The sequence below is a fragment of the Sus scrofa genome, chromosome X (genome assembly GCF_000003025.6).
Source record: "Sus scrofa isolate TJ Tabasco breed Duroc chromosome X, Sscrofa11.1, whole genome shotgun sequence".
Taxonomy (NCBI): domain Eukaryota; kingdom Metazoa; phylum Chordata; class Mammalia; order Artiodactyla; family Suidae; genus Sus; species Sus scrofa.
The window spans coordinates 124,939,128-124,960,669 of record NC_010461.5 but is presented as its reverse complement, the minus strand read 5'-3'; the positions used below and the strand labels follow the sequence as shown (position 1 = coordinate 124,960,669).

Here is a 21,542-nt window from a genome sequence, read left to right as displayed (position 1 = left end):
GGGGCGCGCCGCTGCGGCAGCCCGCGGCGGCCCACGAGGAACGCGGGGGCGGCCGTTGTCGCGACCGTCGCCCCCAGGCGCTGATCGCCCCCGCGCGGCACCCCCTCCCTCGCCCAGCCGGGAGGGGCTCAGCTTGCCGACGCCCCTCCCGACCTCCCCCGGCTCCCAGAAAGGCAGCCGGTAGGACCGAGGCGCGAGAGGCCTTCCCACCTCCTCCTCCTCCTCGGTCGGGCGGGGCTCCAGCTCCTGCCACCCCGCTCCTCCTGCAGCCCCAGCCAAGCGCATCCCTGGTGCCCAGCGCCGAAATGAGTGACAAGAGGCCCAAGCATGGCGACCCGTCTTTATTTTATTAGGAAGGAAACCACGAAGAAACCTGGCAGGAACACGCCAGAAACCCAGTGATCACACCCAGCCCACCTGCCAATGGAGGTCCCTTCCCTCTCAGGCCAAAGACACAAACCCCAGTGTACTGCTTGTTGCTAGCACAACATCACCACAAACAATGACTCCAGCCAAGCAGGACAGACAGTAAACTACTTCCACAGCCCCCAAACTCGGGGAACTTCCAGCTCCTGGCTGCTGCAGGGAGCCCCCCAGAGTCTGGGGAGGGAGCACTGGCTACACAAAAGCACTATAAACAGCAAGGGGCCAAGGTGGAGACGTGAGAATAAATAAGGAGAAAGAGGGAAGAGGAGGGGGCCTAGAACTCACGGCCCCATCCCTCGCAATGACCAAACCAACCCTGGGAGATTCACCTACTGTCTACGCAGAATATATACACCTTATTGGTACAGAGAGGGGGTGGGTGGCCCAGGGAAGACCCTCAGCAGGCTGAACATGGAGCCGACAGGCTCCGGGGAGCCGGGGACTCATGCTACGTAACGAAGAGGGGGAGCCCTTCTGTCCAGCATGCCCCAAGCGGGAGCTCGACACTCCCCAGGCGCAGGGTCACACGATCTGGGTCAGAGCGATGGTGGGGCCCTTGTGGTCATCAAAGCGGTCCATGGTCTTGAGGCCGAGGATCATGTGCAGACCGTAGGTGAAGATGAAGAGCATGAAGAGCGAGGTGAGCAGCCCCATCCAGATGCCCGGGGAGAAGAAGCCGGCGCAGTCACTGGCGTAGGAGAACCGCTCACCCGTCACGTTGAAGGCCTGGATCTGGGGGACAGAGCGGCCCCGCACAGGGAGGCCCAGTGAGGGCTGGGTTCCCGACTTAGCAGGCAGTCCACGTCTCCTCATGGGATGGGAGCACCCAGGGGACGGGACTCAGTGACGTTGCCCCCGCCCGAACCCAAACCCAAAGGACACAGGGGCCCGGTCCCTCCTGCTTCCTACCTGGAAGTCCTGGAAAGTCAGCTGCCAGAGAGAGGGCTGTGTGCTGGGCACGAGCAGGTCGCCGTTCTTGTTATGACTGTTGACGTACTCGCAGTGGAAGGAGTAGATGCTGGGCCCCGTGACCTGGGAGGCATTGAAGGAGGCGATGGAGCCGTTGCTGTGGATTTCCAGGCGCTCCAGGGTAAACCAGTGCCGAGCAGACACCTGGTAGAAGCGGTTGGCCAGAATGAACCTGGAAGAGGCCATGGAAGGGGGCGGTGTCAGGCAGCTGGAGAAGCCAGAGCCACACCAGCCCGCCCACACCTGCCTGCTGGACTTACTTGAATGTCACCATGGTACCAAAGAGCTGATCATAGGTCAGCGCCAGCCTGCAGGGTCAGAGGAAGAGGTGAGTCTTCAGGCTCTGGGAACAGGTGTCTAAGCTGCACCGGATCCCCACAGCCACCCGAGAGGCAGCACCCCCACTTGACAGATAGGAAAATAGAGGCCCCATCACACTCTAGGTCGGGAGCCAGCCAGCACGCTGGTGCTCCCCCTCCAGCTGAGGGCTCCTGCCTCTGGTTCCCGAGCCCACTGCCCCTCCTTTCAGCTCCTCCTTGGGGTTGCTGAGGCCGCTCGACGGGGAGGCAGCAGGTTCCCAGGTGACTATGAAGTGTTACCAACCAAGGGCCCGGCCGGAGCGAGGACTAGAAGGCACGAGGAGGCAGCACTCTAAGCAACCCCCTGCTGCAGGGCGCCCCCCCAGCACCCCCAATACCACCTGCAGCCTCAAGTGAAGAGCCCCCCCAACACCCCCCCCTGGCAGAGACACGGACTTGACACCTACCAGGCAACAGAGTCATTCCAGAAGGAGCCGGTGAGGTTGAGATCCTGGACCCCAAAGGTGAGGGAGGTCAGGTCCTCCCAGCGGCCCCCGTATGCCACCGAGAAGTTCTGCGCCCAGAACAGGATCCGGGGGGCAGTGTCGTTGTAACTCACAGGCGGGTGGGTCGCAGCCGACGCCGACGGTCTCTGCAGCAACTGGCGACCTAGCCCCCCAGCCACCATGGCTACATCGCGGGCCACCTGCAAAAACAGCCCACAGGCCTTCCTGCAACAGCCCTGGGAGCAGGCCTGCCCTGGCTCCCCCACCGGGCGCTCTCTCCACGCCCTCAAGCCCCACGGGTCGTGCTCACACTCGAGCTTCCCGAAGGAAGCGGGCCCCGCTGGCCCCTAAGCCGCCCTGGTATTTCCAGTCTCTGTAACTGGAAACACCCGGACTTAGGCTGCCAGGGAGCAGGCTCACCCACGGCCCCTGCTCACCACATCTGCCCCAGGAGCCGACCCCGCCCAAGCCCCTGACCACCCCCACCCGCCGCCGGAGCCGGTCAAGGGCACGTACCCTTGAAGGGCGGACGGCAGTGAGGGCTGCCGTGTACGGGACCTCTTCGGACTTGAGTGTGCTCAGCACCTGCCCAATGACCTCATCTGAGGAGCAACGGGGAGAACAGAGAACCAGATCACAGGCGGTACTCACGGCCAGGCTCCGCACTGCCCGTCAGAAACCAGCTCTTGCACTGCAGAGCCCGGCGGAGGCAAGGCTGGCTGTGCCCATCCCCGCACGTGGACGCCTCCTCCTTTTTGTTTGTTTTTTGGGTTTTTTTTTTTTTTTTTTTTTTTTTTTGTCTTTTTAGGGCCGCACTCGAGGCATATGGAAGTTCCCAGGCTAGGGGTCCAATCGGAGCTACAGCTGCCAGCCTACACCAGAGCCACAGCCACGCCGGATCCGAGCCGCATCTGCGACCTACACCCCAGCTCACGGCAACGCCGGATCCTTAACCCACTGAGCGAGGCCAGGGATGGAACCTACATCCTCACGGATCCTAGTCGGATTTGTTTCCACTGCGCCACAACAGGAACTCCCTGGGCGCCTCCTCTTGATGGGGCTCAGTGGGGTCACCTTGTCGAGGTGGGGACCCCCACCCCCAGCAACGGACATGTCCTCTGCAGTGGGACTGAGAGGCCTGCAGAGCCAGCTCCCATCAGCCTCCGCAGTGGTTTCCATTCCCAGCAACCCCTTCTCATCAGCCCGCCAGCCCCGGCCTCCGACGCCCTCGGTCACCGAGCCCTCGGGGCGGGGGGCGGAGGAGCGAAGGTCCTTTACAGCAAAAGCAAGACAAGTCCTTGGAGCTGGTCTCTGAAATGCTGCTGGTATGTTTAGCCCCAGACCCTACGATTCACGCTGCCTGAGTGGAAACTGGCTTCACGGGCTCTGCGCAGAGGACCCCAGTCGGCCCGGCGCTTCTGCCAGGCTGGAGAGGGCTGGGGCCTAGGGCCCAGCGTTTCCCTGCTGCCAGCTGCTCCCAGAAGCAGGGAGGGGAGTGCACCCCGGGAGTGAGAAGGGGCTGAGCGGCGAGGCCGGCGCCCTGTGCCCGAGGGCTGGGTGAGCACGATTCGCCCGCCCTGACCCCGCTCACCATTGGCTGTGAGGACTTCCTTCGGCGCCATCAGTCCCGAGCTGTGCAAGAGACAGAAGGTCAGAGCGGGCCCCAACCCAAGCAGCTCTCCACCGCCCGGGCTGCCCCCGTCCGCCCAGCCAGGCCCCTGCCCTTGCCTGCAGACCCATCGCCCGGCACACGGGAGCTGGGGGCCCTGGGAGCTGGGCCCACTCCTCCCTCCGTACCTCTCCTCACCTCAGGGCCCCCGCCAGGCACCCCCGCCCCTTCTCGCCCAGCTTCAGGGTCCCAGCTGGGTGAGCTGGCTCCCCGCGGGCACGGCCCCGTCCGCCTCGTTTCTGGAAGCCCACGGGCCTGGCTCAGTGCTGGCCAGAGGCCCGCTCGGCTCTTGTGGCCATACGGGCTGCTCTTCTTGGCTGAGCTGTGCCTCCAGGGCCCAGAGCTGAGACCAGGGGCCCGGACAGACCTGGCTGTGTAGGGCAGGCGGATGAGCAGCAAGGCCGGGAGGCTGGCGTTGAGCTTCAGTTCACGAAGGGTGGCCAGGTCCACGTGCAGGGGACTGGCCCCGAGCTTCTCCTGCAGGTAGGTGGTCAGAGTGCTCACCGCGTACCAGTCGACGGCGGGAAGGACCAGCGAGGAGGGGGCCAAGTCCAGGGCATTCTGGGGGCAGGGGAGAGGTGGGCAGCCGAGTCAGCAAGGGACCCGTGGACCTGGGCCAGCCCCCCAAACCTCTCTGGCAAGCCACCCCACACCCCCGCAAGGGTGTCATTCCAGGTCACAAAGAAAGCACTCGACACCCCCGGCCCTGATACTGAGGCCTCTCGACCCCTAAAGCCAGCACCTCTGGTCCCCGAGGGGACAGTTCTCATCGTCCCGGGGGCGGGGGGTGCGGGACGGCCCCCGGGGCCTGCAGCTGGCACGGACACTCACCTCCAGGTTAGAAAAGGCGCTGTCCTGCTTGTTTCCAAACACGCCTCCGTAGGCTGTGAAGTCCTCGACGCTCAGCTGGTGGGGAAGGAGGGCGCGACCTCAGAGGGCGGCCCGGGGCCAGCGCCCTCCCTGGGCACTTATAGGGCCAGCAGAAGCCCGGCTAGAGTCAGATCGGCCTGGGGGCTGGGAAGGGCTCTTTCTCTCCTCTGGGCACCCTCTGGGCAGGGCGAGAAAGCCCGGAGGGCGGTCCCGGGGTTGAGAGGAAACCTGTGGGCAGCTGACGGGCAGCTGACTCGTGCTAACCTCGGGACGAAGAGTCAGCCGCCCGCCTGCAGAAGAGAGGAACTGGCCCGGCCAGAGGGAAGCTGTGCAGAGGGGGCTGCCCGCTCCCCGGGATGTGAGTCAAAGAAAAGGAGAACCTGCAGCCAGCTGCACAGCTAGATCTGCCCGGGCCCGATCTGGACGGGACGCTGGGAACTCCCCCTCCCAGCCGGGTGCGGTGGAAGGGGAGGGGGCGAGGATCTCAGCCACGCTGGAGAAGGGGAGGACGCCTGGCGAGCTCTCTGGACCACAGGAGCCTCGACGCCGCCATCCCTTTTCCTCTGCAACCTAGAGATGCCCTTCAGTCTGCCCCCACCCCAACCCCCAGCTCCTGCGGGCTCTTCCCAGCTCGGCCCAGAGGCGATCTTAATCAGCTTCTCTAACCCCGTCCTGTTTAGTGTACACACTTGCCTGGCCTCCTCTCCCTTCTGGCAGGAATCCTGACCCTGCCTGGCCGGCTGGGCCCTCATTCTGAAAGCGCAGGAACCACCACTGTGTTCTCATGGCACAGGCCCTGCTCGAAATCACCCAAGGCTTCCCGTCCTGTTTCCAACTGCAACTAGGAGTTCCCATCATGGCACAGCGGAAATGAATCCGACTAGGAACCATGAGGTTGCAGGTCCGATCCCTGGCTTCACTCAGTGGGTTAAGGATCTGGCGTTGCTGTGGGCTGTGGTGTAGGTCGCAGACACGGCTCGGATCCTGTGTTGCTGTGGCTGTGGCCGGCAGCTGTAGCTCCAATTCGACCCGGAGCCTGGGAACCTCCTTATGCCATGAGTGCTCTTCCCCCCCACCCCCCCACCCCCCGTGGACCATCTCTGACCCCAGCCTCTCATTCACTAGATACACCCCAGCTATACCAGCTCTTCCACAGGCTCCCCAGGAGCGCTCCTTGCCTAGGGCCTTTGCACCTGCTGTGACCTCTGCCAGGAATGCCCTTCCTCCTACAGCCACACAGCTCCATCCACCCCTCCACTCAGGTCTCTGCTCAGATATCACCTCCTCGGGAAGCACCTGCCGGATCACCCTTCTCTTTTTTTTTTTTTTTTGTCTTTTGTCTTTTTGTTGTTGTTGTTGTTGTTGCTATTTCTTGGGCCGCTCCCGCGGCATATGGAGGTTCCCAGGCTAGGGGTCGAATTGGAGCTGTAGCCACCGGCCTACGCCAGAGCCACAGCAACGCGGGATCCGAGCCTCGTCTGCAACCTACACCACAGCTCACGGCAACGCCGGATCGTTAACCCACTGAGCAAGGGCAGGGACCGAACCCGCAACCTCATGGTTCCTAGTCGGATTCGTTAACCACTGCGCCACGACGGGAACTCCCGGATCACCCTTCTCTTAAACAGCACTGCCAGTCACTCTGTCCCCTTAGCCTGCTTCCCTCTTCTCTAAGGATTGGTAGCACTGACATCCTATCATATACCAGCTTAGCGTTTACCTCCCGCCCTCACGAGAAGGTCAGCTTCTTCAGGGCAGAGGAGTGGATCATTCTGCTCAGTGCTATGTCCCCAGCGCTCAGGAGCTGGTACACAGCAGTCCGCGCTTGACAAATGAATGGGCGGATGAATATGCCATGAGACAGGGGCCGCTGGCTAGATGTTTTACGTAGACTCTTCAGAACTGCTCCTCACAGCCCTGGTCTCGTCAATTTACAGAGGCAGAAACTGGCACGTGTGGAGCATTTGACATGTCCAAAGGCCAGTAAGTAGCAGAACTAGCACTGAGTTCCAGTCTGACTACATTATTCACTGCCTCCTGGAAGGCCAGCAGGCCAGCATGGCCCCCGCCACCTGCCCACAGAGCAACAGAGCCAGACCACAGGGGAATGAGCCATACAGGCCGCCAGTGAGGAAGAGACAAGCTAAGGCTTGATAACCTCCCAAACACCAACCCTACACTGCCCTGGAATCTTGGGATCTACACCCCTGCTCTGGAGGCAGAAAGACCCAGATGGGAAGGACAAACTGGGGGGTGGAGGGAGCGTCCCACAGGCTCGGCTGGAACCAGTTGTGGCTTCTGCACAAGCTGTGGCTCTTCGGCCGATGCCTCTACCTCGACAGGCCTTAGTTTTCTGGCAGTAAAACCAAGTCAATGACATCAGCTTAGCACAGGGCAAACGAAGCCCTCAGCAGGGGAGCCTTCTTCTAGCATCTCTCCCTTAGAATGACAGCTCTGCCACCCATTAGCTGCGTGACCTTGGGCAAGTCACAACACTATCCTTGGGCATCAGTCTTTTCATCTGTTAAAAGGGTTGATAATCCCTCCCCCCTAGAGCAAATCAGACAAGGGTTTGCTACGCAGTAGGCATCTGGCCTCCCACCCTTTACTTTCCCCAGTCAAGTGGGTGCCATTTCAGGGCCCTCCCCGTTCCCACTGAGGGTTCTCCTGTAGGCCTTCCCAGTGGAGGAGACACACCTCCCTACAGGTGGGACAAGGTCACTGAAGCTTCCCTTGGGGAATGGGCCTCGGTGTCCTGTGGGAGGGGGCTCGCCTGCCTCCTGAAGACCGAGAGAGACAGGGGTGGGGGCTGGGACAGGCGCACCTTGTCTTGCAGGAACAGCAGCACGTTGCGGGGGCCCAGCTCCAGGGCGGGGTCTAAGTAGGTAGACAGCTGCCTGTCGCTGGTGATATGGCCCTCGTGGGTGTTGGCTGCGGGAGCCCACAGGTTTCTGGAGGGGGACAGAAGAGGTGCTGTCAAGAGGGGGCGCACGGCTTGAGATCGGAAGCCCATGGGCTCCCAGCCTGATGCGTGGGTCACAGAGCTCTAATCCAGCTGGCTGGCTACGAGCCGCCGAGCAAGGTCGCCCTTCTGGGCCTCGGCGCGCCTCGCCAAGGGCAGCCCAGGAGTCCGGCGAGGGCACCTCCGCCGCCGCAGAGCGCGCAGCACAGCCCACCCCAGCCCGCCCCACTCACCGGTCACTCGACCACAGCACCAGCGGCACCTGCTGCTCCGCCGCCGACGCCGCCGCCACCACCGCCACCGCCACCAGCGGCAGCCACGGCATCTGCCAGAGCGCCGGACCCCGCCGCGTCCCCGCCCGCACCCGAGCCGCCGCGGCCGCCGCCATCATAACCTCTCGGACTCCACTGCCTCGACCCACCGCTGCCACCGCAGATCAGGTGACCGTCGCCCCCGCCCGAGCTCCGCCTCGAGCCGCCATTGGCTCGGACGCGCTCCTGCGCTGCAGAGCTTCAAGTGACTGGAGGACGTGAGTGCCACTCACGGCCGCTCCTTTTCCCTGGTTGGCTGTACGTGTCTCCAGGAGCGCACGTTCCCAGTAGGGAAGGGGGCGGGGCCGAGCCCAGCTCGCTCCCCCCGCCCAACCCCCGCAGAAGGAAGGGGCCGGGCGAGGCGGCGCGGGAGCCCGATGGAGTCTGCGCCGCGGGTCCTCGCGCGCTTGGCTTCCCCTCTTTCGGTTTAATCTTCATAATGCTTAAAGTAGCAATTATGATTTCTTTTTCCTGTAGGTGGGCCCTCCCTTACACAGGTAAGGAAAGAAGAGGACCCCCAGGAGAGCGTCGGGAGGAACCGCAGCACTGCCCGTGGGCAGCAAGAGGAGGATCCAGAAGAGAGAGCCAGAGAAGGAGCATCAAAGAAGAGGGGGAAACCGAGGGAAATTTCAAGGCCACATGATTAACAGTGTCATCCTCAGCTGCTGCCAGGAAGCAGGTAAGATGAGGACAGAAAACTTCCTTGGACTTAGCAACAGCAGTTTGGCAAGAGCGATGCTAGTGTGAAGAAATGGAGACCCGGTGTAGATTGCCCTTTGCCGAAGTTGCTTTAAAGAGAAGAAAGAGGGAGTTCACCGGTCCAATTGGACCGATTGGACCTCTAGCCTGGGAACCTCCATATGCCGTGGGTGTGGTCCTAAAAAGACCAGTAAGTAAAGAGAAGAAAGAGACAGAGTGACGGCTAGAGTCAGAAAATGAGAGAAACTACCTCAAACGAATTGGGAGACTTTCGGCTTTTTCTGTGCCATTTTCTAAAAGGCCAAACCTGCAGCATGTGGAATATCTGGGCTGGAGCGGAATCAGAGCTACAGCGGCCTGCCACAGCCACAGCCACAGCCACAGCCACGCCAGATCTGTGACCTGTGTTGCAGCTTGTGGCAGTGCCAGATCCTTAACCCGCTGAGCGAGGCCATGGATCGAACCTGCATCCTCACAGAGACTATGTCGGGTTCCTAACCCGCTGAGCCCACTGGAAACTCTGTGTGCCATTTTTTTAAACTTTTTTTGACTTCACCCGAGACATGCAGAAGTTCCTGGGCCGGGGATCAAAGCAGCAACCCAAGCCACAGCAGCAACCCAAGCCTCAGCACTGACACTGCCAGATCCTTAATCTGCCAAGCAACCAGGGAATTCCTCTGTGCCTTGTTTTTGGTTTCGCTTTTTGCTTTTTAGGGCCGCATCCGCAGCATATGGAAGTTCCCAGGCTAGGGGTCAAATCAGAGCTGCAGCTGCCAGCCTATGCCACAGCCACCACCACAGCAACACAGGATCTGAGCCACATCTGCAACCTGCACCACAGCTCACAGTGACACCGGATCCTTAACCCACTGAGTGAGGCCAGGGATCGAACCCACATCTTCATGGATACTAGTTGGATTTGTTTCTGCTGCACCGCAACAGAAACTCCCTCTGTGCAATTTTCGATTTCTCAGATCGATGACCATTAGAAACAAAGAAAAAACCCCAGTAACTAAAACCAAATATTGAATTTTCATGAAGGATATGTACACGGATTTACTTAGGAGGCAGTGAACTGATGTTTGCAACTTAGTTTGAAACATACCAAAAATAAAGCGGAGAGCAGTTCAAGTACAGAGAGGTGTGTGATAAAGCAACGATAGTAAAATGCTAATGACAGAATCTAGGGGTGAGTACATGGGTGTTCACTGAAAGGGGTTTTTGGTGGTTTTTGTTATTGGCCTCGGTTGTGGCCTATGGAAGTTCCTGGGCCGGGGATCAAACCTGAGCTGCAGTTGTGACCTCTGCCACAGCTGTGGCAACACCTGATCCTTAACCCACTGCGCCACCAGGGAACTTCCTCACTGTAAGTTTTTTTGACCATTCTGCCTGTACTGGGTTGAATCGTGTCCCCCTAAAATCATTGTCTATCCAGAACTGGTAAATGTTGCATGATTTGGAAATAGGATCTCTGCAGGTGTGATCAAGATGAGGTCATGCTGGGCGGGGGCTAAATCCAATGACTGGTGTCCTTATAAGAAGAGGGAAAGTTCTGGAGTTCCCCTGTGGCCGTGGCACAGTGATTAACGAATCCGACGAGGAACCATGAGGTTTCGGGTTCGATCCCTGGCCTTGCTCAGTGGGTTAAGGATCCGGTGTCGCCGTGAGCTGTGGTGTAGACCGGCAGCTACAGCTCCGATTCGACCCCTAGCCTGGGAACCTCCATATGCCACGGGTGCGGCCCTAAAAAACACCTCAGCTGAGCACAAGATGCAAATAAATCCAACGAGATCCATCGCAGCACCATTTGTAGTTGCAAAACTTTGGTCACTTCTGACCAGACCCTGGGACAACTGCTACCACCTCCCTTTCCCCCCAAATAGCATCTCATCAGCAGAATTCCGTCTGCATGCAGAACCCTCGACTCAGCGCAGGACAGCACCCGAGAAGGGGGCTCTTCTGGGAGCCACCCCACCCGGTACACCGTGACTCCCCGCCAGGTCCACGTAGCTGACGGACCACTGATCACCTCCGTCTGTCAGAGAAACTGCTAACGACATCATAGTCACGGTTGTCACAAATGTGGCTTGGATGAGGACAGTGGCAGTCGAGCTGAAGAAGGGAGGCATTGGTGTGGGACTGAGGTTCCCCCCGGCAGCAGGATGGCAGGGTGGGGGCAGGGGTCTGGGAGCACTCAAAGAGAGGAGTCCGAGCCGGGGCAGTTGGTGGGCGCGGGAAGGAAAGACCACTCCCCCAAGCACTCCCGTCCTTCCCCCCCTGGGCTTGCCCTTGCCCTTGCTCGCTGCCCCCGGGCTCGGTAGCATTCCCTCCGTCTGTCATTCCTTCTGTCACTCATCTAAATCCTAGATGGCGCCTCGGGGAATAAAACAAGGACCCCCAAACATGGCATCACAGCATAGGACAGACCTGGCAAGGGACACATTTTGAGAGGGAAGTTCCATACCCGTGCAACACGAGTGAAAGCTGTCAAGGGAAAGGACAGAGGCCCTGGGGACCAGAAGAGCAGTGACACAGAGTGACGGGGGGGGCGCTGGGGGCGGGGGGGGCTGGTGGCCATGGACGAATAGGAACCCAAACCGCGCCATTTAAATAAAGTTTGAAGGCAAAGACTCTGGAAAGTGTGGTCGTGCTGCTCTCTTCCTTCCCATCCTTAGCGGAGGAACCTCTGGCCTCGATCAGTGGGTTGCGGATCTGGTGTGGCTGTGAGCTGTGGTGTAGGTCACACATGCGACTCAGATCTGGCATTGCTGTGGCTGTCGTAGGCCGGTAGCTGGAGCTCCGATTAGACCCCTAGCCTGGGAACCTCCATGTGGTGCAGGTGTGGCCCTAAAAACCAAAATATAAATAAATAAATAAATAAAAGTGAGCCCACCTAATCCTCCAGGCAGAGTCTCCTTGCCTGCCCGCTTGTATCCCTCAGAAGCATCCTATCTTAATCTACTTCCTGCCTATCAAAAAAAAAATGGGACGTGAATGTGAGTCATTGCGTCATAGCAACATTGCTGCTCTTCCGCTGGACATAGGTGCTCTGCCGGTCATCGAGCCCTCCTCCTGCCGAGGGACATGGGAGTGGTTTCCCACTTTGGCAAATGTGGCTGATGGTGCTGCAAACAACTGGGTTTGTGTCTTCTGGGCACATAGGTGTGTACACCAGCTCATAGAGCACATGCACAGGGTTGAATAGTGGCTCCCCAATTCATGTCTCCCTGGAACCTCAGAATGTGGTTTTATTTGGCAGAAGGGTCTTTGCAAGCACAATTAGTTAAGATGAAGTCATGCAGAATTCCCGTCGTGTCGCAGCAGAAATGAATTGGACTAGAAACCATGAGGTTGCGGGTTTGATCCCTGGCCTCGCTCCATGGGTGAAGGATCCGGCGTTGCTGTGAGCTGTGGTGTAGGTTGCAGACGCGGCTCGGATGTGGCGTGGCTGTGGCTGTGGTGTAGGCCAGCAACTGGAACTCTGATGAGACCCCTAGCCTGGGAACCTCCATATGCCGCAGGTGTGGCCCTAAAAAGAAAAAAAAAAAAAAGATGAAATCATGCTGGAATTACAAGCCCTAATCCAGTGACTGATATCCTTCTAAGAAGAGGAAAAGATGGAGGTGCTGCTGTGGTGCAGTGGGTTAAGAATCTGCCTGCAGGAGTTCCCGTCGTAGCTCAGAGTGGTAATGAACCCGACTTGTCTCCATGAGCACGCAGGTCTGATCCCTGGCCTACGCTCAGGGGGTTAAGGATCCAGCGTTGCTGTGGCTGTGGTGTAGGCTGGCAGCTGAATGCGAGAGAAACAAATCTGTTGTTCTAAACTCCCATTTTCTGACACTGTGTTACTACAGTTACAGGAAACTCACAGAGTGTATATATTTTCGGCTCTGCCATCTGTGCTTCCTCTTCCGTGAGATGCCTGCTTGCATCCATCTTCCCCTTTCTCTACAGGATTGTTCGTCTCGCTTACAGATTTATAGGAGTTCTTTATTCTGGGCGTGAGCTCTGCACTGCTTAGGTGCGGGACAAATCTCTTCCACTCTGTAGCTTCCCTTTGCACTTTTTTTTTCCTGGCTGTGCTCTTAGCCTGTGGAAGTTCCCAGGCCAGAGATCAAACCCATGCCACAGCAGTGACAACACCCCATCCTTAGCCTGCTGCCCCAAAAGAGAACCCCCCTTTTGCACTCTCTTAATGATGTCTTCTGATGAACAGAATGTTTTAATTTTTGTTTTCTTTTTACAGCCACACCTGCAGCATATGGAAGTTCCTGGGCTGGGGGTCAAATTGGAGCTGCCACATCTTTGACCTAGAATGCTGGATCCCTAACCCACTGTGTGAGGCCAGGGATCAAACCTACATCCTCATGGACACTATGTTAGGTTCTTAACCCACTGAGCCACAATGGGAACTCCCAGAAAGTCTTAATTTTAATGTGGTAAAATTTCCTTTTTTTTTTGGCCATACCCATGGCATGTGAAAGTGCCTGGGCCAGGGATTGAACCCGTACCACAGCTGTAACCAGAGGCACAGCGGTGACGACATCAGATCCTTAACCCACCCAGCCACCGGGGAATGCCTCTTCTAGTCATTTTAAAAAAAACTTTTGAGGAGTTCTTTTGTGGCGCAGGATTCAGCATTGTCACCACCGCACCTTGAGTTGCTGTTGTGGCGTGTGTTCAGACCCTGGCCCGGGAACTTTCATGTGCTTTGGGCACAGACAAAGAAAAAAAAATTTAAAAAAAACCTTGGAGGAGTTCCCGTCGTGGTGCAGCGGAAACGAGTCTGACTAGGAACCATGAGGTTGCAGGTTCGATCCCTGGCCTCACTCAGTGGGTTAAGGATCCGGCGTTGCTGTGGGCTGTGGTGTCGTAGGTCACCGATGTGACTGGCTGGGATCCCAAGTTGCTGTGGCTACAGCTCCAATGCGACCCCTAGCCTCAGAGCTACCATATGCTGCAGTGTGGCCCTAAAGGGACATAAGCACAGTGCTTCATTTCTTTCCCTGTTTGGTGATCTTTTTCTTTGGGCTGTGCCTGCGTCATGTGGAGGTTCCTGGGCCAGGGACTGAACCCAAGCCACTGCGGTGGCCTGAGCCGCTGCATTGATAATGCCAGGTCTTTAACCCAATGCACCACAGGGAACTCCTGTTTGGTGATCCTTCTGTCTTTGTGGTTGATCTTAATCTGTGGACAAACTGGAGCCCTAAACCGAGCTCCGTTTTCTCTAGAGAGGATTTGCTTTGACTTCCGCCAGGAATGCCACCAGTCTGGATCCGCCTTTGCTCCAACCCAGATTCCCAAATTCAATCAAGATGTCCCTTCCCCGCTCCCATCATAACACCTGCTGCTCAGGGCGGCTCCCTGGGATCTTCAGAGCCCTCCTCCGGCGTGGGAAGTAGCCCGGGGTGGGGGGCGGGGGCGCTACTTGCCTCTCCCTACCTCGTGAACTTCGGGTTTGGAGCAAGTCCAGTAACCTCCTTCTGCATCCTTTGCAGATGAGATTGACTCTACCTTTGCAAGGTTGTTATAGGGGATCATAGACAGGGACTTAAGTCTCAAGGGACTGGTACACTGAGAGCCCACCTGCTCAAGTTCCCTTGGTGTGCCCAGAGCTCTAAGGACCCAGGCTTCCTGTCCAGCAGGTCACTTGCCACCCCCACCCCTACAGAGAGGCCAGAAGTAAAAGAGCACAACACAGTGGCTTTATTGTTTATAAAACATGAAAACCCAGGTTCCAGGGGACTCAAGTGATGCCGGGGGCGGGGGGGGGGGTGAGGGTGGAAAGGACAGAGACGTCGCTGGGTCGCGGCATGGGGGCAAGGGGCCAGGGCTCCATCTGGCTGGGCTCCACCTCTGGAAACGGGCAGGGAGCCTGGGCAGAGGGCAGATGTAGCTGACAGCCGTCCCTGAGGAAGTGGTGAGCCGCTCCTGGCTCAGGGCAGGCAGACGGAAGCCAGGCCACAGGCCTGGTGGGCCCCTCCTCGAAGCCCTGGCCTGGCCACCCGCCCCGCTTCAACTACCCTCCCTCCAGACAGCAACCCTGGGAGAGAACAAGTTGAAGGCAGGAAGGAAGGAGAGCCTCGCTCGCATTTCTTGCTCCCTCCATGGCCGAGGGGGAGGAGCAGCTGAGACCTTTCCTTCAGCTGAAGAGCCACAGAGGAGCTGGAAAGCGCTCCAGCTAGGAGAGGGTACCTGGCGAGGGTCAGAACAGATCTGCCTACTGAACTGTATCTGAGCAGTTCCCTTGTGGCGCAGTGGTTAAGGATCCGGTGTTGTCACTGCAGTGGCTTGGGTCGCTGCTGTGGCATGGCCTGGAAACTTCCACATGCTGTGGGCACAGCCAAAAAAAAAAAAAAAAAAAAAAAGCCAACAACAAACCCAAATAAACAAACGAAAAACTGTATCTGAGCTCAAAGCATCCGTCCGTCCCCCAGCCCCGCTGCATGCGGGGCAAGAAGCTGAAGGTGGCACCAAGGGCCCAGCGGCTGAGGCTGGGTCCCAGCGCTGCCTCTTCCCCGCCCCCCCTCCCATCCCAGTGGAGGCAGGCCAGGTCTGGGCAGGGTGGCATCTAGCTGCCAGCCTGCAGGTGGTTGTGCAGCTGCTCTGCCTGGGTCTTCAGGCGCTGGAACTCCTCCTGAATGAAGTCCGTCAGGGCTTTCCGCATCTCCACCTGAGGAGGAGGAGCAGGGCTGGCGGCCGCCCTCAGGGAGCTCTGCCCAGGGACTCTGGAAGGCCAGGGCACTGGAATGGGCTCGGGCGGCTCTGGGACCACCTGGGGAGAAACTCACAGCAGACGTGTTCTCTGCCCGGAGCCGCTCGAGCACGGGCCGGGCGCTGAAGGGCCTTCCGATCAGCACGGTGATTTTCTGCGGGGAGAGCGGCCGCCCGCGGATGACAGGTGCAGGGGAGCGCCCAGCGCAGAGGCCTGGCCCTCACTCCCGGAGCGCGCCCTCTTCAGAACGAGGTGCTCAGGCTCAGGGACACCCAAAGGCCCTCCCGGTCCTGGGGTCCACGCCCCCGCCCCGGCCTTAGTGCCCGGAAGCCCTGTCTACACTTCACTCAGCTCCCCCTGCTGCAGCCCTTCCCGAACGTGGCCTCAGCGCTGCTGAGTGGGAGTCGGGGCCAGCTGGCAGACGGACAGACGGAGCAGGTCGGCAGCCCTACCCACCTGTCCAAAGCGGGGGAAGTAGGGCGGGCAGTTGGGCAGGACGTCGTTCATCCCTGCAGCACGGCAGACAGAAGGCGGGAGGCGGCGTGGGGCGGAGCAGACCCGCCCGGGCCCCCTCGCCCTGCCACCCAGGGAGCCCCCAGCTGCACCCAGCGAAGCCCAAGACGGAGGCTTACCGACGTGCCACAGCGGCAGGATGACAGGATTGAGGTGACATTCGGCGATCAGGCGTCCGATCCCTGCTCCGGGACGAGGCAGAAACGTTGCTCTCGCCCGGCTACAGTGCCCGACTGCAGCCAGGGCCACTCCTGCCCTCGCCCAGTTCAAACCAGCTCCCCTGGGCCAGCCCCTCTGCCAGGCAAGCCCTCGCCTGGGCACCACACACCCGCCGACACACCCGTGGCCCGTGCGCCCGCACAGTCCCACCCAGCCGGGGCGCCCGCTGCTCTCACCCCACTTGAAGCGCAGGAACTCGGAGCTCATGTTCACTTTCCCTGTGGAAGAAAGGACAGAGGTGCGGCCTGGGGCCGCTGGGTGGGGGCGAGAGGCCCCCCACATTGCCAAGAGTCACGACCCTGCCAGCCCAGCTGACCTTCTGGGAAGATGTGCACCCAGTCCCCGTGGTTGAGCTTCTCCAGGATGAAATCCATGCCCTTCTGGTAGACACCGTCCCCTGCGAGAGAAGGTCTCCCTTGGGTCTCCATCCTCCCGAGGAGGGAAGCAGCAGCTCAGGGGCTTCCTCCATCCCGCCCCAGGCGGGCCACGCCAACAGCACCCGAGGCCTGGCTCTCTCGGGCCTGCTCAGCCCCGGCTGCCCCGTGGCCCCTGCCATCCTGTTCGATAACATCCTCACCCTCCAAGTGCCTGTGGCGTGCAAGGAAGCATCACCGTCTATGAAAAGAAGATACACGTATACACACACACACGTGTGTGTGCATGCATAACTGAGTCGCTTTGCTGTAAGCAGAAATTAACACAACACTGTAAAGGAGCTACACTTCAATAAAAATTTTATGAGTTCCCACTGTGGTGCAAGGGGATGAACGGTGTCTCTGGAGCCCCAGGATGCAGGTTCGATCCTAGGCCCAGCACAGTGCGTTAAGAATCCAGCATTGCCACTGTGGTGTAGGTTGCAGACGTGGCTCAGATCCCGTGTTGCTGTGGCTGTGGTGTAGGCCGGTGGCTACAGCTCCAATTCGCCCCCTAGCCTGGGAACCTCCATATGCCGCAGATGCGGCCCTAAAGGACAAAAAGACAAAAATTTCTAAAGAAAAGAGAAAGTGTTCCACGCAGCTCTCTCTAGGGAGTCAGCAGGCCTGAGGCGCTGGAGACGTGAACACTGCAGCTTTTCACTTGAAACCTGTTTATAACTTGAGGTTACTTTACCAGAAACAAGACATTTCGCTTGACCTCTAACACCGTCTCATCACTTCCTCCTTTTGCTTCTCCCTCTTGACCCAACCTCTGGGAGGAGTGGCCACCCCTGCTGCTTCACCCACCTCCCCCTGCAGCTCCTGGGGCCATCGAGCCAGGTAAATGGCTTCTCCAGGTCACAGGAGGCTTTTTTTTTTTTTTTGGCCTTTTCTAGGGCTGCTCCCACGGCATAGGGAGGGTCCCAGGCTAGGGGTCGAATCGCAAAGCCAGATCTGAGCCATGTCTGTGACCTACACCACAGCTCACGGCAACGCCAGATCCTTAACCGAGTGAGGCCAGGGATCAAACCCGCAACCTCGTGGTTCCTAGTCGGATTCGTTTCTGCTGCACCATGACAGGAATTCTGGAGCCCAAATTCTTAACGTGATTATTCCAGAACCTTCACTTTTAGCCCGCAACCTCCATTTCTACCTTCATCACTTACCTCCCCAGGGCCGCCACACACTCCCTGTGGCTGGGACACGCCTTTCCTTCCACAGTCTGCCTGGAAAAACCCTACTTCCCCAGAGGAAAAAGCTACGTGGGGTTGAACCCTGGCTTTGCTACCTCTTGCTCTGTGACCTGGGGCCAGCAGTTTTATCCCTCTGAGCCCCTTTATCTGGAGAGTGGAGGTCAAAGTGGCCCCTACCTCCTGAGGCTCTGAGAGAGGCTGAGCAAGCACTCAGTGTCACACCCCTCGCCCCACAAGCTGGTCTGGTCCCTCATACTCGCAGCCGCTGGCACATGCCACTGCCCCCACAGACTGATGACACCACACTGCCATCAGTGACTCTCTCAGCAATGTCCTCAAGCGAAGAGACCACGGATAATGCCTCGACGTCTCACACTAGAGCAGACTCCCAGGGCCACAGAGCCCTCAGGAAGTCGCACAGAATCCAGCTCGCGCCAAGGAGCCATCACTCACTCCTCCAGTAGCCACCGCCAGCCCTCCTGCCCCGAGTTGGAGCTGGGCCTGCGACGAGCGATGCAGCGGCCCCTGGCCCCCTTTGCTCCCAAGCTGCCTGTCCTACCAGGGTCCCTCTACTCCCAGTGATGCTGAGCCAGAGGCACTGGCCACCAGCCCCCCTGCCCCAAGCGAGGCCAGAGCAGCCCCCAGAGGCACCTCCCTGCAACCACTGGCCCACCAGCCCCTCCCAGAGGAGCAGCTCACCCCGGCACACAGGCACACACTTGCCCAGGCTGAAGAAGTGGGAGTGTAGCTCCTTGGTGAAGCAGATGTCTGCAGCCGCGGGCGTCCTGGAGCGGGGACAAACATGGTCACCCCTGCCCGCCCCCCACCCCCAGCCCCCACTGCTTCCCTGCCCTCCCCCCCAGCATGATGCCTGCCGTCATCATCGACAACGCAGAATGGAGGCACAGGAGGCCCTGTGGGGCCCCACCCCAGGCCCTGCCTGGACTGCTGGATGCCGCCTCCTGGGCAGAGCAGGAGGAGGGCAAATCTGGGCAGAGACGGGGGAGGCCTGCCGGGCCCACCGTGAGGGGCCCATGCCTCCTCACCAACGCATCAACTTCAGGTTCCAGATGTGGCGGAGTTTCAGGATCCCTAGAGAAGGAGAGGAAAGGCTTCATGCCGCAACTTGCCTTGTACCTGGGAGTGCCTCTCTTCTGTCACACCCTGATTCAGGGGATGAGAGACAAGGACAGTGGTCCAACCACTTCCCCATGGTCCAAAGTGGCATCTTTCAGAACCTTGGGCTGGACCCCCAAGTTCTCCCTGGCTCCTCCCTCTCTCCCACTCCCTGGATCTTATTCGTTACCATATCTGGTCTGCCTACCTCCGCAGTATATTTTGATGCTGCCTATTCTTCTACTTCTTTCTCCACTGCCACTGCCACCACCCTGGTCCGGGCTACTGGCTGGCTCTTAAAGTCTCCTTCCTGGTCTCCTGTGAGCTGCGTGTGGCACCCTACAGGCCATTCTCTACTCACTAGTTAAGGGTGAGCTCTGAAAGGCTCCCATTTGACCTCATGGCTCGCCCTGAGCTCTCCCTCCCAGTCTAACCTCCAGAGTTCAGCAGTGGGAGCCCTGGGCACCCTGTACCCAGCCATCTAGGTTACTGGAGCTAAGCAACTCCCCGTGAGGTCGGCAGAACAGGAACTTCTAGGTGGGGAACTGGGCTCCCACATGAGCCTGGCTGAAGGTTACAAACCCAGCCGGGGCAAACCTGGAACCAGGACACAGGTTTTCCAGCTCCTAGCCCACCGCTTCCTTGACGGGACACCCTGGGGTCCTCAGATTTGTCCCCCAGGCTCTTTGGAACCCTCAACCGTTTAGAGAATGGAAGGTTCCACAGGCTTGATTCATCAGAGCAAAGGCGCTGGCAAACCTTGTTCTGCAGTCACTTCCACACTTCCTCATTCCCTCCAAATTTCTGAGGCTCTCTCCAAATCACACTCCCTAGGAAGATGCTAAAGGGGCCACAAGTCAACCTTTCACCCCTGGGGCAGGACATGGCAGAAACAGGTGAGCCCATTGAGAAGCGGGTTGGTTCTGCTTCTGTTCGGCCCTGTCCCAGGTTCTCTCCTTGCCTCCCCGTGCCCAGCACACTGGTCCGTGTACCCCAGAGATGAGGGTCATCCATGCAGGACTGGTGATTGGAGACCGTGATGAGGGGTGTGGCTGGGCCTCGGTTTTCGATGAGGTCGTACAGCACCTCCTTGTTGTGGACCGTGAGGTGGTTCATGTACTCTGGGGGCGGGGGGGAGAAAGGGAGTGGGGGTCTTGGCCTCCCTTCCCGGGCGCCCAGGGCTCCACCCCAGCCAAGCTCACACCCGCCAGTGCCCCCAACCCCGAACCCCAATTCTCGTTGGGCGTGGAGACCTGTGACCGACCCTGCCGCCTCAGCTTTGGGTCCACTCACTGGTCCAGAAGCAGCTGTAGGTGCCCACCAGGCCCATGACGACGCTGCTGGCCAGGGTCCAGGTGAGCGGCGGCACCGCAGGGAACGGCCATTTCACATGGAGGGGCATCTCCCCCCGGCCGAATTTCCCAGCACCCCCGCCAGAGGCCCGGCGCTCCCCCTGCCACGGGGCAGCCCGTGGGGCCGCTCGAGGTCTGTGTCCTCAACCGCTCGGGAGCCGGGTCCCTGACAGGCCCGCGCCACAGACGGGCGCCACGGCTCGGCGCTACAGGCGACTCAACCAAGGTCACCTCCTGGGTCAGGCCAGAAGCGGGCCCGGCCCCACTCTCTCGCCACAGACTAGCCGCCCCGGAACCGGGAGACAGGGAGCGGGCGGGAGCGCTCGCGCGGACCGCGGAGGCCGCCGAGCCCCGCGCACCCGCCGGAAAGCGAGTCTGCGACGCCGCCGAGCTGTACTCTCTCTGTCGCAAAACTCGCTCGGGCCGCTTGACGGCAGCGGGGGCGGACCCGAGGGCCTTGTGGCCCCGCCCCGGCCCCGCCCAGCTCCAGCTCCACCTGGGTTCGAAGCCGCCAGCCCGCGGCGCAGGGCTTTTGGCGCTTTACCTTATCTTAGGTAAAGTACCCGTGCGTGGGCAGCGAGGGCTGTGCTCAAGGTCGGGGCTGGCAGAGTACTTTTACTTTAGTTTTTGTCCACCTTTGTTTTCATTAATTTCATGTAAGATGGAATTAACCATTTTAAAGTATTTCTAATATTGTGTGTGTGTGTGTGTGTGTATAGTCTTTTTTTTTTTTTTTTTTTTTTTTTAGGGCTGCACCGGGAGCACGTGGAAGTTCCCAAGCTGGGGGTCGAATCAGAGCTGTAGCCGCTGGCCAAGACGACCGCCACAGCATGGAGGGATCCCAACTGGCTGCATCTGCAACCTGCACCGCAGCTCACAGCAACGCCGCCGGATCTTAACCCACTGAGCGGCACCCAGAATGGAACATGCGGCCCTATGGATACTAGTTGGTCTTACCCCTGAGCCACAACAGGAGCTCCGCATTTTATATTCTGTAACATATGTAATGTTATGTTATATATTGTATATATTACATTACATAATTTTACATACTCACCTACATACAGTTTTATATAATTAACAATATTACAGAATTGTACTATATATGTATGTAATATAATTTACTACATGATGTAATATGTAATATATCGCAGCATGTAACATGCAATAAGAAATTTATATATATAGGGAGTTCCCGTCGTGGCGCAGTGGTTAACGAATCCGACGAGGAACCACGAGGTTGCGGGTTCGGTCCCTGCCCTTGCTCAGTGGGTTAACGATCCGGCGTTGCCGTGAGCTGTGGTGTA

General features: G+C 58.9%; 2 protein-coding genes across 3 annotated transcripts; both read right to left on the bottom strand.

Moving 5' to 3' along the window:
- Positions 326-8,138, bottom strand: ATP6AP1 (ATPase H+ transporting accessory protein 1). Its single transcript, XM_021080754.1, has 10 exons — positions 7,935-8,138; positions 7,564-7,690; positions 4,701-4,775; positions 4,237-4,430; positions 3,792-3,832; positions 2,717-2,802; positions 2,162-2,400; positions 1,656-1,703; positions 1,336-1,567; positions 326-1,158 (listed from the first exon to the last, which is right to left on the bottom strand). Exons 1-10 carry the CDS (start codon positions 8,090-8,092, stop codon positions 949-951), a joined length of 1,410 nt encoding a protein of 469 aa, XP_020936413.1. The 5' UTR covers positions 8,093-8,138; the 3' UTR covers positions 326-948.
- TAZ (tafazzin) lies at positions 14,395-20,634 on the bottom strand. 2 transcript variants are annotated; one of them, XM_021080761.1, is made up of 10 exons: positions 20,177-20,634; positions 19,876-20,004; positions 18,814-18,859; positions 18,467-18,552; positions 16,475-16,555; positions 16,335-16,376; positions 16,059-16,121; positions 15,883-15,935; positions 15,503-15,580; positions 14,395-15,384 (listed from the first exon to the last, which is right to left on the bottom strand). In XM_021080761.1, exons 1-10 carry the CDS (start codon positions 20,283-20,285, stop codon positions 15,283-15,285), a joined length of 789 nt encoding a protein of 262 aa, XP_020936420.1. In that variant the 5' UTR covers positions 20,286-20,634; the 3' UTR covers positions 14,395-15,282. The 2 variants fall into 2 exon arrangements, with proteins under 2 accessions (XP_020936420.1, XP_020936419.1); XM_021080760.1 differs by lacking the exon at positions 15,883-15,935.

What these genes read in the sequence shown, in the direction of transcription:
- ATP6AP1 (XM_021080754.1), bottom strand. Translation starts at nt 8,092, where the DNA reads ATGATGGCGGCGGCCGCGGCGGCTCGGGTGCGGGCGGGGACGCGGCGG. An exon ending in GGTACCATGGTGACATTCAA is followed by an intron (nt 1,568 to 1,655) that starts GTAAGTCCAGCA and finishes GGCCTCTTCCAG; the next exon opens with GTTCATTCTGGCCAACCGCT. An exon ending in TGACTTTCCAGGACTTCCAG is followed by an intron (nt 1,159 to 1,335) that starts GTAGGAAGCAGG and finishes TCTGTCCCCCAG; the next exon opens with ATCCAGGCCTTCAACGTGAC.
- TAZ (XM_021080760.1), bottom strand. Translation starts at nt 20,285, where the DNA reads ATGCCCCTCCATGTGAAATGGCCGTTCCCTGCGGTGCCGCCGCTCACC. An exon ending in CTACAGCTGCTTCTGGACCA is followed by an intron (nt 20,005 to 20,176) that starts GTGAGTGGACCC and finishes CCCCGCCCCCAG; the next exon opens with AGTACATGAACCACCTCACG. An exon ending in GTTCCTGCGCTTCAAGTGGG is followed by an intron (nt 16,122 to 16,334) that starts GTGAGAGCAGCG and finishes GTCCCGGAGCAG; the next exon opens with GGATCGGACGCCTGATCGCC.